The sequence below is a fragment of the Thermobia domestica genome, chromosome 10 (genome assembly GCF_964235325.1).
Source record: "Thermobia domestica chromosome 10, izTheDome1.hap1.1, whole genome shotgun sequence".
NCBI lineage: Eukaryota > Metazoa > Arthropoda > Insecta > Zygentoma > Lepismatidae > Thermobia > Thermobia domestica.
Window position 1 is genome coordinate 73,658,846 of NC_137463.1, and position 13,947 is coordinate 73,672,792.

The window sequence follows — 13,947 nt, forward strand, 5'->3', positions numbered from 1 at the left end:
TGTGCAGTTGCAGGAACGCTGGCAAAAGGTGTTGGATGCTGATGGAGATTACTTCGAAACCTAAAGGTATGTATCATCCACTGTATTGCTCTTTGTTTATCATTGTTCTAGAACAGCAAAAACGTTTTCGGTTACCTTGCACTATAACTTTCGGGCACTTGGTAAAAATGATCAAGCAACCGAAACGATTAAGTTGCATAACTTACACTTGCTAGCAACCAATTTTGTGTAAGTCTGGAAACAAATCAAGATAAGCAGCCCCGGTCTAACCATAAAAGTCACAAGTACTTGAATTATTTTTTAGTGGACTCAACAAGAGTCGCTGAGTCGCCACCTAATTCAGGGAAAAGGAATCAGCTCTCAGTCACGTGTTCTAATTTATCTGTACGCTAACCTTTCGATGAACTATCATAAAATTTGTAAAAAGGTTGCTACTACGAAATAAGGTTTTCAGTCAGTTATAAATCTCTAAAAAATATCGAATCTCTCACGGGTTTTAAGAACTATTTTATTGACGACTCAGCGTACGGTAGAATTTATAAAGCTAAGCGTGAATGTGATGGCACTATTGGTGTAACAACGAGAAAAATTGGAATGAGGATAAAGAAGCATATTAGGGTTATGAAAAATTAGAATTTGGAGATTTCAAGCTTCTAGAGCATAAGTCAAACTCATTCATAAAACTATTTCTCATATTGAAAGAAACATTTTGGAGTCTTTTCTATATAACAACATAAACATCCAACTTCAAATCTGGATCAAGGTTAATCTAGACAAAACTTACAATTTTGTAATACCTTTATTCAAAAATATGACATTTACAAACTAATTTCATTTATTTATGGATTACATGCAGTACAGTTTTCTGTCATTTCCTCAAAGGAGTCAAGCAAAATCAACAATCGTGTACAATATGCATCTCGCATTCATACGACGCAATCTGAAGGATATTTGGTTTACATAGCGTGCGTTTACTTCTGAATTTGTACACATTAATTTTCAGTATTTACACTACGTTTTGTGATTAATACATACTTTTAAAGAACTTCAATAACCAATTCTGTGTTTGAAATGTTCTTTGTGTATAGCCGAGGGTCAGATTGTTCTGAAATATCTTTAACTTAACTTTCTATTGTAGAAATACATGTCTTTTGTTATATAAATTCATCGATACCAAACTCTGTTTTTCATGATCAACTGATAAAGAGAGTCGTAGACTCGTGAAATAATATCTAAGATTAACTCTACAGCAACAACACCGCTGACTACGTTATTTATTTACTAGAAGATATACCAAACATACTACAGAAAAAGGAAGCGTACAATACATATATTTAATAAGCTAAGTATATTTCAAACAATGCAATTCATGCAGCGACACAGGCTTTAATGCGATGTAACTACTCATCAATGTACGCGCCCTCACCAACAAAACTTCCCCACTAGAGCTCCCTCGTGGTTGTATGTTTAGCGTACGGGCCTTTTCCGTGGATGGCCCGGCTCCGATTCCCGGTAACAGCTTATGTGCTTCGGACCCCATGTTAAGCTGAAGGTCCGTGTCTCATATAGTCTTGCTGCTGAAAGGGAAAATACACTCCAATCCAATCAAAAATCCCCCAAGTTCTCTCCAGCATATATTTCAGAAAAGCAATGTTACGTATCCAGGATCTCGAGTCAGGTATATCACGCTGTCGTTTGTCCGATATGATCAACTCTGGCTCATATTCCCGAAGCCATATTTCAACCGATTTCTCTTTATCAGGAGGAGCAGAATCCTGCTGCAAGTCCAAGATGTTATTGTTATATTACTACATTATTATGCACACAACAATTGCAACAATCATACCACCTGCAAATCAGGATATTACTGAAATCGGGGTGAGAGGAGTTGTATCAGAACTTTCTTCAGGAGGTAACCTTTTCTTTTGACCAATTTCATAATTATTTTTACTCCAAATATCTTCCTCAACATCATATTTCCAAAAACCATCCATTTGCGTTTATCTGTAAAGAACAACTTTCATATCCATATAGTATAATGGACAAAATTAGACTTCTCAATTTTCATCATGAGCTCATTATGCAATGCCTGCTGTTTGCAATAAATGATTTAATTAAAATGAACGTAACAATAGAAGTTATTCTACCATCGCTTAGAACTGCCAAATTAATCACTGATCAATGACGCCATACTTGACTGGTTCAACCATAAATCATGTTTCAAAGTATTTTATAATGCAGAAATAATGTTCCCAATAATTTATTAAGTACCGTGTCCTTACCAAGTTACCCATTGAAAAAAGTAAACCGCATACAGAGAATCCTATTAGCAACTCAATTCCTTTAGTAGTAGTTATCTATACACATTAGAAAAATTTGAAAATTTCGAAATTATTGAAATAAATGGCATTCTTTAAATAAATAATACGCTACGTTCTTACTTCTACTTTTTAAAACATTACCTCTTGTTCTATGTATATTTTCCAATAACGACCAGCACTTGGAAATATCTGAACCAGTTTTTCAAACAGTGGCCTAACCTCGCCGATCCATCTGCCTTGAGCTTCTCTAATAAGCAAGCTCCAGGCCTCAAGATCGTACTGGTTCTCTGTAACTTGTTTCTGTGCTCGTTTGAGCTTCTCATTGCCCCAGTCCTGTAAGTAAAAAAGAAAAAGATCCAATAAATGAAATATACAAATTAATAACATACGTATAATCTCTCAGTTACAGAATGAAATAAATGTTATTCAGCTATTTAAAAAATACCTCAAAGAAATGTAAAAATTAAGCGAGATATCTGCAACACTATTTCCACGACTAACATAATAACAATAATAATAACCCTCGCATTAAAAATCCAACAGTTTCAATGATCTAAACTGACTCCCACTGATATCGCTGCTCCTATACCAATAATATTGACAACTTGCGGCCGGGGGTGGTTCTGTGGTAAAGCGCTCATCTCTGGTGCGTGAAGTCTGGTTCGATTTCAGCTGAAGTCAAGTGGGTTTTGAAGCGGGCAAACACTGTGTGTGTGTGGATTCTTTCGAGGTTCTTTCATTTTCTCCATTTCACCATTATCATCCTCTTCATTATCACAATCATCCATAGCCTCCGACCATAATCTGGGTCATTAAATTCAATAAATAAATAAATAAATAAATGAAAACTGGTTAGGATTTCGGAGTTTCGAAAATTGGTTGAATTAAAGTTTAGCATGCAGCAGCAGCTTAATGTGCTGTCCTCCGACGCACATGAGCTATCGCCGGGATTCGAACCCAGGTTCCCCTCACACAGTATCCGCACATTAACAAGTCACAAAAATTCCTTTATAACACCTTTATCATCGATAATACTGTCATTCTAGGTTGCGTTATTCCAGGTCTGACTTGTCGGAAGGAGAGCAGAATTTCGACGCTCCTCCTCCCAAGCTGTGCGACAATGGGAAGAAACTTAAAATAATCAGAGTACAGTGTAAGAGTACAGAAACTTAAAAGTAATCAAGAGTACAATCAGAGTATAATAATCAGAATTGGCAAAATGGCTTTCATCCTAGAATGGAACATGGTTTCAAAAATGTTGTGACTTGTTGCATATATCGGTGGCCCAACAGTGTCTTCGTTTCATTTATGACTGTAAACAAATGCTTCTATTTGGTGACGTGTAGGTTCACTTCCGCACTTTGCGAATCCTACTGAACAGTTCGTAATGATCTGTCAAGCTCGTATGCGATGTCATTCGCAGATTTGGTGTTAATCCCAGTCGACCGATGTTGGGTGTTTCTCCGTCCCATTTAAACTGCACTATGTGTCAACTGTTAATAACGGTACATGTAACACTTTTTCCGTAATTATATGAGCAAATTCCACCAACTTCTTATAGCATCGTTCGTGTACCACAATCTCATTTGTTTTACTGCATGTTCACACAACCTACGTCATACTCATCGGTCATTCGCATTTTATTTGCTGTTTCTACGAAATGATGTTGCTCTGCGGCTGTCTATTTACTTATATCAATGCAATGTAATATAATGCTATATACACAGTTTCTGAAACATCCTGTAGCTCGCATTGGTCCATAAAAATTTATGTTTCATTACTCATTATCAAGCATGAAAAAAATACTATTTTCTTCCAGATTTTTATTTTAATTTGAATCATTCGCATTTGATTTTATTTAAAGGAATAGAATTAAAATGACGTTCCTTTTCTTAATTGGTACACTACGGAAGTTTCGTATTTCTTCATTGCGTGTTGTTAGAAATAATAGTAAAATCAGGAATCTCCTGATATCTATGCTGTGTTTTCTACAAAGTGTTTCTCCCACGCGACATTTACTCGGTAGCAGTACAATATTGATCACTCAACATCTAACAGTGACTGCGGTCTGTGATGTTGCGAATTAAATTCACAATGATTGGACGAATGAAAGATAATGTATGGTAATCTTAATTTTCCTTTTTAAGCATCAGTAAACAATACTCTCAGTTTGCAAATTGCAAAAGATTTGCACCGTGCTACACAGCGAGTATATAACCTTTTTCAAGTGTTTTATTTCTAAATTGAATTCATTTCAAACAGAGTATATATAAAATTCTGAACTAAAAATTGTGGTGAGTATTGGAATGTTAAATGGATCCAACTTTTCTTCTCAAGTTTCTGTACAATTGAAACGACTGAATTAAGTACATTGTCAAAAATTCAAAAATTATCAAAAACAAAACTTTACTTTAAAAATTTAGATATTTTTGATTAAATTTGGATTAAAAGGATTCTACCATTACATAGTATAGATTAAGATGCTACTTTCAGAATGATATTCGATTAGTGCCCAAGAATGGTCAGAAATACTGCATTTTATTTGACTTAAGCACTTAAGAGAACTGATGAGTGACGGGAAAAGTTTGGTTTCAACTACATTCTTAGAAAACTACATGTTCATATGCTCAATAGTTGAGGAGATCTAGTGAACGGTGAATAAAATCTAACAGCCTTTTTCTCGTTTTCAAGTCCCACTTTTCAAAATCTCGTCTCTCCCACAAAATAGGGTCAATATATGTACATATTCATGCAAAGCTGCAAACTCGGAGATTTGGTAAGTGGCGAAGACACATTTATTTCATTCGCTTTTTACTTTCTAGTGACGATATGGTGATCATGAAAATTCCACTTTTCAACACATTTACATGCTTCATGGTCCCTATATGCGGGAAAAGTTATTCTAAAACACCTGTCGTGTCCGTTCATAATTTACAACAGGGTCCATGACATTTGGGCTAGGCCGTTTGGGAAGACATTTGGACCCGGCCGTTTAGGCGCAAAACCTTTTATCCGAATAGTTATCTACCTACATATGTCATAATGTATTTCATAACTAGAGCCCGGACGTTTAGGCATTAAAATATGAAAATAGGCACTGAAAAATTCGGAAAACTTTCACAAATAATTTTGCAAAAATTAAAATAACATCTTGAACACATCAAAGTTTCTGCACATCATGCACAACTTGTCTCTACCAGTTGAAAAGAAATGGGAAGGAACTGCAGCAGACTGGCAAGTATTCGTTCTCTGTACTATGCGGCTTAGTTCTAAAATAATATTTATTTTTAATAAAAGACATAGGTAAGAAAGATACGTAATTTGCGTATGGAAAAAAAAAAAACGTTAATGTTTAGTTATTTTAAAGTTGTGACTATATACTCATACTGCACTGTGTACTTGATTTCTTGAGTCAGACATTATTAAATTTATCTTAAAATGTGTACAATACTGTACATATTTTCATTTTCTATAATAAATTACCGGTATTAAAATGCATGGTACAAAACATAAGAAGTGTTTATTAAGTACTGGCCTGTACCAAGAGGTCAGAAGAAACGAATAAGAGCTAGTTTTGGATTGCTTTTAGTGCTACGGGTGGTTGAGAAAGTATTATGTAAGTATTTATTGAACGCTATTGGTTACTTGATTTGCCCATTAGGCCGGATAGTTGATGCTCTATTGTATTAATAAAAAGTTATTTCAGATTTCATAAAAATGCACTTACGGGCACTAGCTATACATTAAAATAGGAAGAACAGACCAAATACATTTACTGTAGGCAGCCTGTGACAGCCCAAAACAAATTTCTGTCCTTTATAATACATCTAACGTAAAGCAACGATACGATTGGGCGGCATAAGAAGAACAGCATTATTTCCAATAAGGATATGGAATCTGTATGAATATGGAATACGGCAGAGTTCTCAATGACCAGCCAAGAACGAACAACTACGCCGAAGCAGCTCATCATGGACTGCTTTGCGCCCAAACGGCCGTGCCTAAACGTCTGCGCCTAAATAGGCGCGCCCAAACGTCCTGCTCCTTTACAACAAGACACTATTGCTGTGTATATTTCTGATGCAACTCATAAACCATCTGAAGAAAGTTTTCGTTCTCGGTCAAAAAACTGATTCATTTCAGTGATGAGACAACCACCCAGTACAAAAACAAAAATAATCTACAAAACTTCTGATATCACGAATCTGACTTCAGTCTCTTTCCTGCGTGTTTTTTTTTTTTTTTTTTTTTTTTTTCGTCTCCTCACCGCAAAGGCCCCATGTGACAGTGTAGGTTGTACAATCAATCGGAAAGCATCACGTGCTAGTCTTTAAAGAATATACAAAAACCAGATCATGATCACTCATGAATTTTGTGAAAAAAATATCATGGGAATCAACTATATATTTGTGACCACAGAAGCTAAACAAACTATTGCTCCTATCCTTGAGAGAAGGTTTGCAAAATACAATTTGTACCTCATATTAAGTCAAAACACATTTGTACCGCTTAGCACAAGTATACTGCCATGTTACAAAACATCAAATTCATGTGGATATGAGGATATACAAATAACATCAACGCCCACGGAATTCCACTGTTCTGATTTTCACATCCAGAACCTTATTGCGTAGTTTACAATTACAAGTGGTGGCTGGCAGTGGTTGACGATGTCAATCTGCAGCATAATGATTTGTACGTTCGGTTCTTTACACTAGTGGGGACAAAAACATCATTTGTGGAGTCAACTGATCCATTCTTGGTACCTATTCAGAATACTTATACCTTTGAAAATGACAATACCAACATGGCGGAGCTATAGTATTGCAGAAATATTTTGCAACGAAATTTCTGTTCAAATGTATTGTTATTAGAGTTTCACATGTAATTTATAAAATATGTTTTTTGTCCATGCTTTGTTAGTGACATGGTATTTTACTGTTTTAGTCACATTTAGTTCCATTTTCACGTATTATATGTTTTACAGCAGAAAGAAATACATTGCCTTGTATCTTGACATCATTTTATATATAAATTTCCAACGGTAGAGTTTGTATACCTGCACGCTCTAAAACTCCATTTTATTATTATTATGAACTGAAGGTCATTTGATACAATTTTCAGAATTTTCGCACTTATCCACCAGAGATATTCAAGTGCAAACACTGACAAAATTCCGTTTGTCACTACATTTGATGCCTTATAAAATCATTATTCATTTCTACAATTTCGTATTTCGTCCAGCTGTATATTGTGTGGAGACAGATACGAAGTACATACAGGCTCAACTTCTTCCCAATATTTTAGGGGCCTAAAAATTGTATTTTAGCTGATGCTCACTTATGACTTTGTGACATTACCTGAGGCATTTGAAACTGATGTGGTGAAATTTTTTCAGCATTGCGTTAAAGATCACATCATAGCCTTTCCACTTGTGTTCGTCTCATATCTGTACTCCTTTTCATTCCTAAGATATTGTATTTCGCGTTCATCCTGATTTCTCATGTTTTGCCATATATGCCATGAAGGTTGGCTGGTTTAAACCAGCTGTTTAAAAAAAATGGTATAAACCAAAAAGAACGAAAAATGCTTAAAATTGTGTGAACTGCACGGTGACGTTTCCACATATCAAACCATGTCCACTAGTATCATCCCATTTTTACATTTTAATCAAGGCGTCCCATGTACAATTCTCGGTCGAACCACAATTCTTCTTTGATATGTAAACCAAATAGCAATTCGGATGTCACTTTAAACGAAAGTCTTCTCTTGAATAACCTTGGTATTCCATAAGGATGTTAAGCCTAAACATAGAAAACGACACCAAATCGTTATTTCTGCTTGCCTGAATGGCTGTCGTTTTATAAAGAAGCCATGGCTGTTTAAATATACTGAGAGAAATTGGCAAAATTTATCGACTGCCTACAACATTAATTTAGATTGGACTTTCAGTTTTAATTTTATTGAATGATACCTACATACTAAATTTGTAATTCAATTTCTCAGTTTTAGTGTACTAATTATGATACGTTGACCTCAAATTTTACATGCCAAACAATAAGGGGTTATCCCCTTATTGCTTTGCATTTAAAGTAATAACAGGATTTTCCCAATGGATAAGGCGGGAGTTTCCCGATTTATATATAATTCTGTATAATGGTTTCACTTATACAACTGTTTATCTTTTTGTTCTGGAATGACTCTTGACAATTATATTAACAAGTATGTAAAGATCAGTACAACTCAGAGGTCCTTCGTGAGTGAGTCGGCAGACTTATCGAATTTGTGGCCAATTAATCCCGGTTTCGAGTTCAAATGGAAGACAATTTCTCTCAGATGGAAGCCGAGAAGCGGTTTGGATTCTGCCTTAAGCCCATGTGACTCATTCTAGCATAACCCCGTTGTTGCATAATAACAACAAGACGAAACAAACTTATTTCTGTCCATATGCAAAATAAATACATAGAGCAAATTATTTAAACAAAAAACGGGTTTAAACCCAAAAACCGTTTTTTTTTTTGTTTGTTTTTTCAATAAAAACCATGGTTTTTTTGTCAACCCTGTAAGCCATATTGAAAATATAGCCGTCGTGGACAGTCAGAATGCAATCTGATATTCTAATCATACAATTGTTTACGAAACATGTACCAATATTCGTACAAATTATCAGAATTTTCAAAAATGGTCGTGTAACCACAATCGTACGATTTTTAGTGCAACTGGCTGAACCTGCGCTCTCTACCCAGCGCATCATTCGCATATGAGCATAAATCTCCTTCCCATTCCTCACAACATATGTACATATCATTTTACAGACACAAGTGAAAGACGTCTTGATTTAAAAAAATCGGCAAGGGGTATCATAAAGGGGAGATATTTTCAATTATTTTTTCTCAATATCTCGCACCGTTTGCAAGATTTGAGCCTACTTCCGGCTGGAGTTTCTAATTCATGTATGACCAGTGTTTTCTTTCTTCTTGCATGGAGTATGTAATAACTAATTACATTACATATACAATTAATTATAATGTCAGTTATATATGGTGTTCATTAGGCAAAACACTCAAAAAATAAAGATTTACCTTAGACTCGAGAAATGGTTATCCTTCCTTTTTCACTATTATTTGGCCATGGATCAAACGCCTGAGACATATTCAACCCCAATATACAACATTGTGCTGTTGGAACGTATAACGCATAGGATATGATGCTTTAGGTTTTTTTTTTTCCAACGCTTCCAGTGTACCGTAAAAAAATGTAATAAAGAAATAATGGCCATGTCTTTTTTAAATATTGAATTAGAACTGGACAATCTACGCAAAATTTCCAATCGATCAGTGAAAACGTCATCTTTCTAGAGCCTGTAGTTTCCGAGATCTCATTGTCGAAAGGATTGACCACAAACATATAAACATAGTTTAAAAGAACTCGGAAGATGGAAGCACAATTCACATGCATTGATTTTAGAGAAGGCTTATTAAAATACAAAGGCTTTGAACAATAATTTTATATCATAAACTTTATGAAAAAAATATAGTTAAGTAATTTAGACTATTTAGTGAAATCACACATAACCGTAAATGAAAGATCTGAAAGCCAAAGTTATAGGTTGGAGCTCAGGCGCTTTTAACTACTATTGTAGCATTTTAATAAATAGACGACTCACTTATCTTGAAAAAAGCCACAATATATAGTTTACTTTTCCAAGTGAGTTTTCTCCAAACGAAGTTTTCGAAAGCGTCTTATAATTTTGTTGTCAACAAATAAATGCTTCAAAAATAACTGGAGCATAATATGACTTAGTTTAAGAAACTGTAACGATATATAGTAAATGTTGGATCTCTGACTAAAAAAATGATACAGAAACAACCTACAGATAATATCTTTCATGTGTTCATATAGTGTATTGGGATTTAGCTTTGCAAAGCATTATTCTGTATACCGGTAATGTCTCATTATAGTTTGATTCAGTGAGAAAATGAAATTTCTAGTTTAAAGCCCCACCACATGTTGCGAGGCTAAAGGAGACGGTGGTGATGATAGTGAATAAAATGGCGGAATGAAGGAAGTGGGAGGAAACGGAAGAACTCAAGAAAATGCACACACCGAGGACCTCACGCACTAGAAATGAGCGCTCTGCCACTGAGCCACCATAGTCAGTGAGAGGATGCATCTCCATGTAAAAGACTAGTTCTTCAATAACTGAGATTATGTAACAGAATGTAAGAAAACTGTTCAATAAGTGAGGCAAATAAGACATTATTTAGTATTATTATTGACTGATATAAAATTCTCTGGGAAGAACTATATTTCAATAAATTTCTAGTTCAAACGTACAGCAATGATTAATAACAGAAACAGTGGATTTTATATATACATTTGATTATAGTTTTGAAGAGCACAATCTCGTACTTTTGTTAACCATATTTTTATAAAATGCCAAATCAAACATGTCTCTCTTAACGTTATGAATCATGATGATTGTAGGAACTTGTTTGCGTTTACTAAAAATTACCACTGACAAATTATCAGCATGAAATCAACGATTCGTCAACAGAAACTAAATAACTACATTGGACCTTTTAGCTAAGTCCTTCTCTCTGGTATATTAGTGTCAATTTATACTTACACAAGTGGTGGGTCTCTCATTATCAATACATTTTTTTAAAAACTGCAAAGTCGCTCAAAAACCCATGTATAGAAGGCATTAGGAAAATACACATTTATAGATATAGGTAGTTCCATGGGTGCTGGTGTAGATTTGGCGCGCCACCTTTTGGAAGACTTACAGGTGAAATTGAATACTTTGTATGAAAAGATATATTCATAAGGAACATATTTTTGCAGGCGACACAATTTTATAGAAAGTAATACAGCTGTATTTCAGGTTTACAAGTGTAGCGTTACTAGTGTAAAATCATTACAAGTGCTTTACGGTGGATAAAATAAGTGAATGCATATGAAAGATGACTATTAGATGTTATTTTCCGCCGGCGGTGTATTTCTGCACAGTGTACAGAAACTGTATTTTATGTTTAAAAGTGAAACGTTACTATTGTAAAGCCATGACAAGTGTTATTGAAACTCACATATTTGTCAAAATCCACTTCTTTTTTCACTGTCCTCGCTTATACGTACATCCGCCATTGCTGACGCGTCTGTTCCCTTCGGAAGCCCGGCTTCGCCCTACCCTGACTCGGCTACATAGCACTCGTGGCTTCTAGTGGCCATCTAGCACAGGTTGGTTTGTGCTCTTGCACTACGGTTCTTATGCCGTACATCCGGAAACTGTATTTATACGCAAGTCTAAAAAGAACTGTAATTTTTCAACAATTATCTCTGGTGGAATACTTGTATTTTTTCTATGCCGAGAGAGATATTTTCATGTCGCCCAGCACAAATCTTTTAGGGGACAATAAGAAGTAATTCTGTGAAAGAATTACAATTTTTTAACTATTATTTCTAGTAGTGCGCCAAAACTACACCTGTACGGTTCCATGAACTTCACCCATACCGGTACTCAAAGGAAGTAATTTAATGCGGGTTAAATTCCAAAGTTGGTCTTCCGTTTCTAGCAAAGTTTTGAAAATTTACCAGAAAGAAACGGACTTTTTGTTCGTTTGTGTGCCTGATAATATATATGGAAAGCGGAAGCTGTGTATTAGCTGTTCTTAACAATTACCTTTTTATGTATACGCGATTATGAACATGGAACTAATTGGCAAGGGGAGCAATCTACTTCAAGCAAGGTCAATGCATACCTTGTTGGATTGTGGCAAAGTAACGGGCATTTGTATTTTAAAATTTCCTGCAGGTGTGCAGAGACTAGTATCCAATGTCTATCCTTACACGGAGACGAGAAAGTACACTATATAAATTTTTACAAAATGATTTCAAAGTTCCCTGACCTAAGCTAACATTATCCTACCGTACCGTGCCTTACTCTACTCTACCCTATTCTACTCTTACTATATCGGTTTAAAGTGGTCCTAAAAATGGATTATTTTTAAATTTTCGTAGCAGTTATTACGCTCTTTGTCGAAAATAAGGCAGATGACCAACTTCTGAATAAATGTCTTAAACGCAGATAAGTGGCGGTCTTTTCTTAATAAATACTATATCGTCGTCGGCAATTCAAACCCTGCTATGTGACATTTTCGGCCGTTCCGAGATAATAGTATTATCTGGTGCAGCTTTTAGACTCTTTTAGACTCTCTAATTTATTATTACTTGAGAAGGTATCTAGTTACTTGCAGCATCAAATATTACTTATAACATCACTTTTATAAAGCGAAAAATCTAACCAGGATACTGTTTTTCGTTTCTCCTGAAAAATTTATAAAAATGCACATAGCAGGTTTTGAATTGCCGGCGACGATATATCGTACCGGTACTTAACTTGCAAAGGAATTTTCATGTTTGGACATTTGCTGTCATACATAAGCCTCATTTTCTGCAAGATATAACATTCTTTAATGATTATTTCTGCCGCCTGCAAAATGTATACCTTAAAACGTTTGTTTCAGTGGCAAATATTCAATTTTATCTCTAATTTATCGAATTCTAAGTGCTTCAACCGTGCTTCAAATTCCCTTATGTAGCTGAACAGGTTAGGAGGCAACCTAAATAAATAACTTATTCTATTTTTAAAAACATATTCAACCAAAAAAATTCTAAATCTATGCCAACTTATTCTTAGTTAGCATCTATATAAAACTGTCAGATTGCGTATTTTTAAAAAACATAATTGCCGGCTTCACACGTAATACTATCATCATGTTGCTTGATTCCAACTGTACAATTACTACAATAACTAACTACAGACTAAATACTACAATACATAGAGCCCTAAATAATATTTAAACACAAGAATTTTTAAATAAAAATATTTCATACCACATCAAGAGTCTCCTCTTCCATTTTCACAGTATTTTATCACTATAAATACGATATATCCACAAAAGTAAAGCAAAAATAAATATAAATCTGCTCCCATAAACTTACGTCCACACCAAAATCAATCGTGTTTGTAAGCAGTGTTACAAAATCGTACAATGCAAAGCCTCAATATAAGGTCTAACATTTGGAAATTTCGGTGACCTGTTATGAGACCTCCATTTCGTTAGGGTTCATTTCAACAACAACAATATATATATAGGGTGCGAATTACCGGGGGGGATGAGGGCGATTTTCCCCCTCAATCACATTTTGTTCCCCCCCAAAGAAGTCAGCTGAAGTATCCCCACCGGGGATGCTCGCTTTCCCCCTCAAACTATGCTTAGTATAACTCCAAATTTCACTTATTTTTGTTATTTCTTGTAAATTTAATCTTCTAGCTGTATTTCTAAATGATCGATGTAAACTGTTCAGTTTTGGTCATTTCTACTTACAACCTAATTACCCACTATTTTCAACATTGTTTAGTAGAACTATATTATTATGACTACGGTTGTTACTTGCAACTGTACCTTCGTACCCTTCAGTTCGTCATCGTTTGTGAATTTGAATGTACTAATTGCGTATAACAAAGCCACATATAAATTTATAAATGTTCTTAGCGGTTGGCCAAGAAGAATTAAACAAATAGCTTCTTCTACCATACTTGGCGAAGTTCCGATATGTCATA

General features: G+C 35.0%; 1 protein-coding gene across 2 annotated transcripts in view; it reads right to left on the reverse strand.

The window, feature by feature from the left end:
- su(f) (cleavage stimulation factor subunit su(f)) overlaps nt 1-13,375 on the reverse strand; it is a 175,910-nt gene extending 162,535 nt beyond the window's left edge. The window contains exons 1-2 of one of the 2 annotated variants that reach the window (XM_081728104.1): nt 13,218-13,375; nt 2,463-2,654 (exon numbers count right to left, since the gene is read on the reverse strand). In XM_081728104.1, the coding sequence (XP_081584230.1) occupies nt 2,463-2,654; nt 13,218-13,241 (216 nt within the window). In that variant the 5' untranslated portion in view covers nt 13,242-13,375. Of the gene's footprint in view, nt 1-2,462; nt 2,655-13,217 lie in introns of those variants that run through there. The other variant, XM_081728105.1, reaches the window with a different exon arrangement.
- Nucleotides 13,376-13,947: the final 572 nt, after the last annotated feature.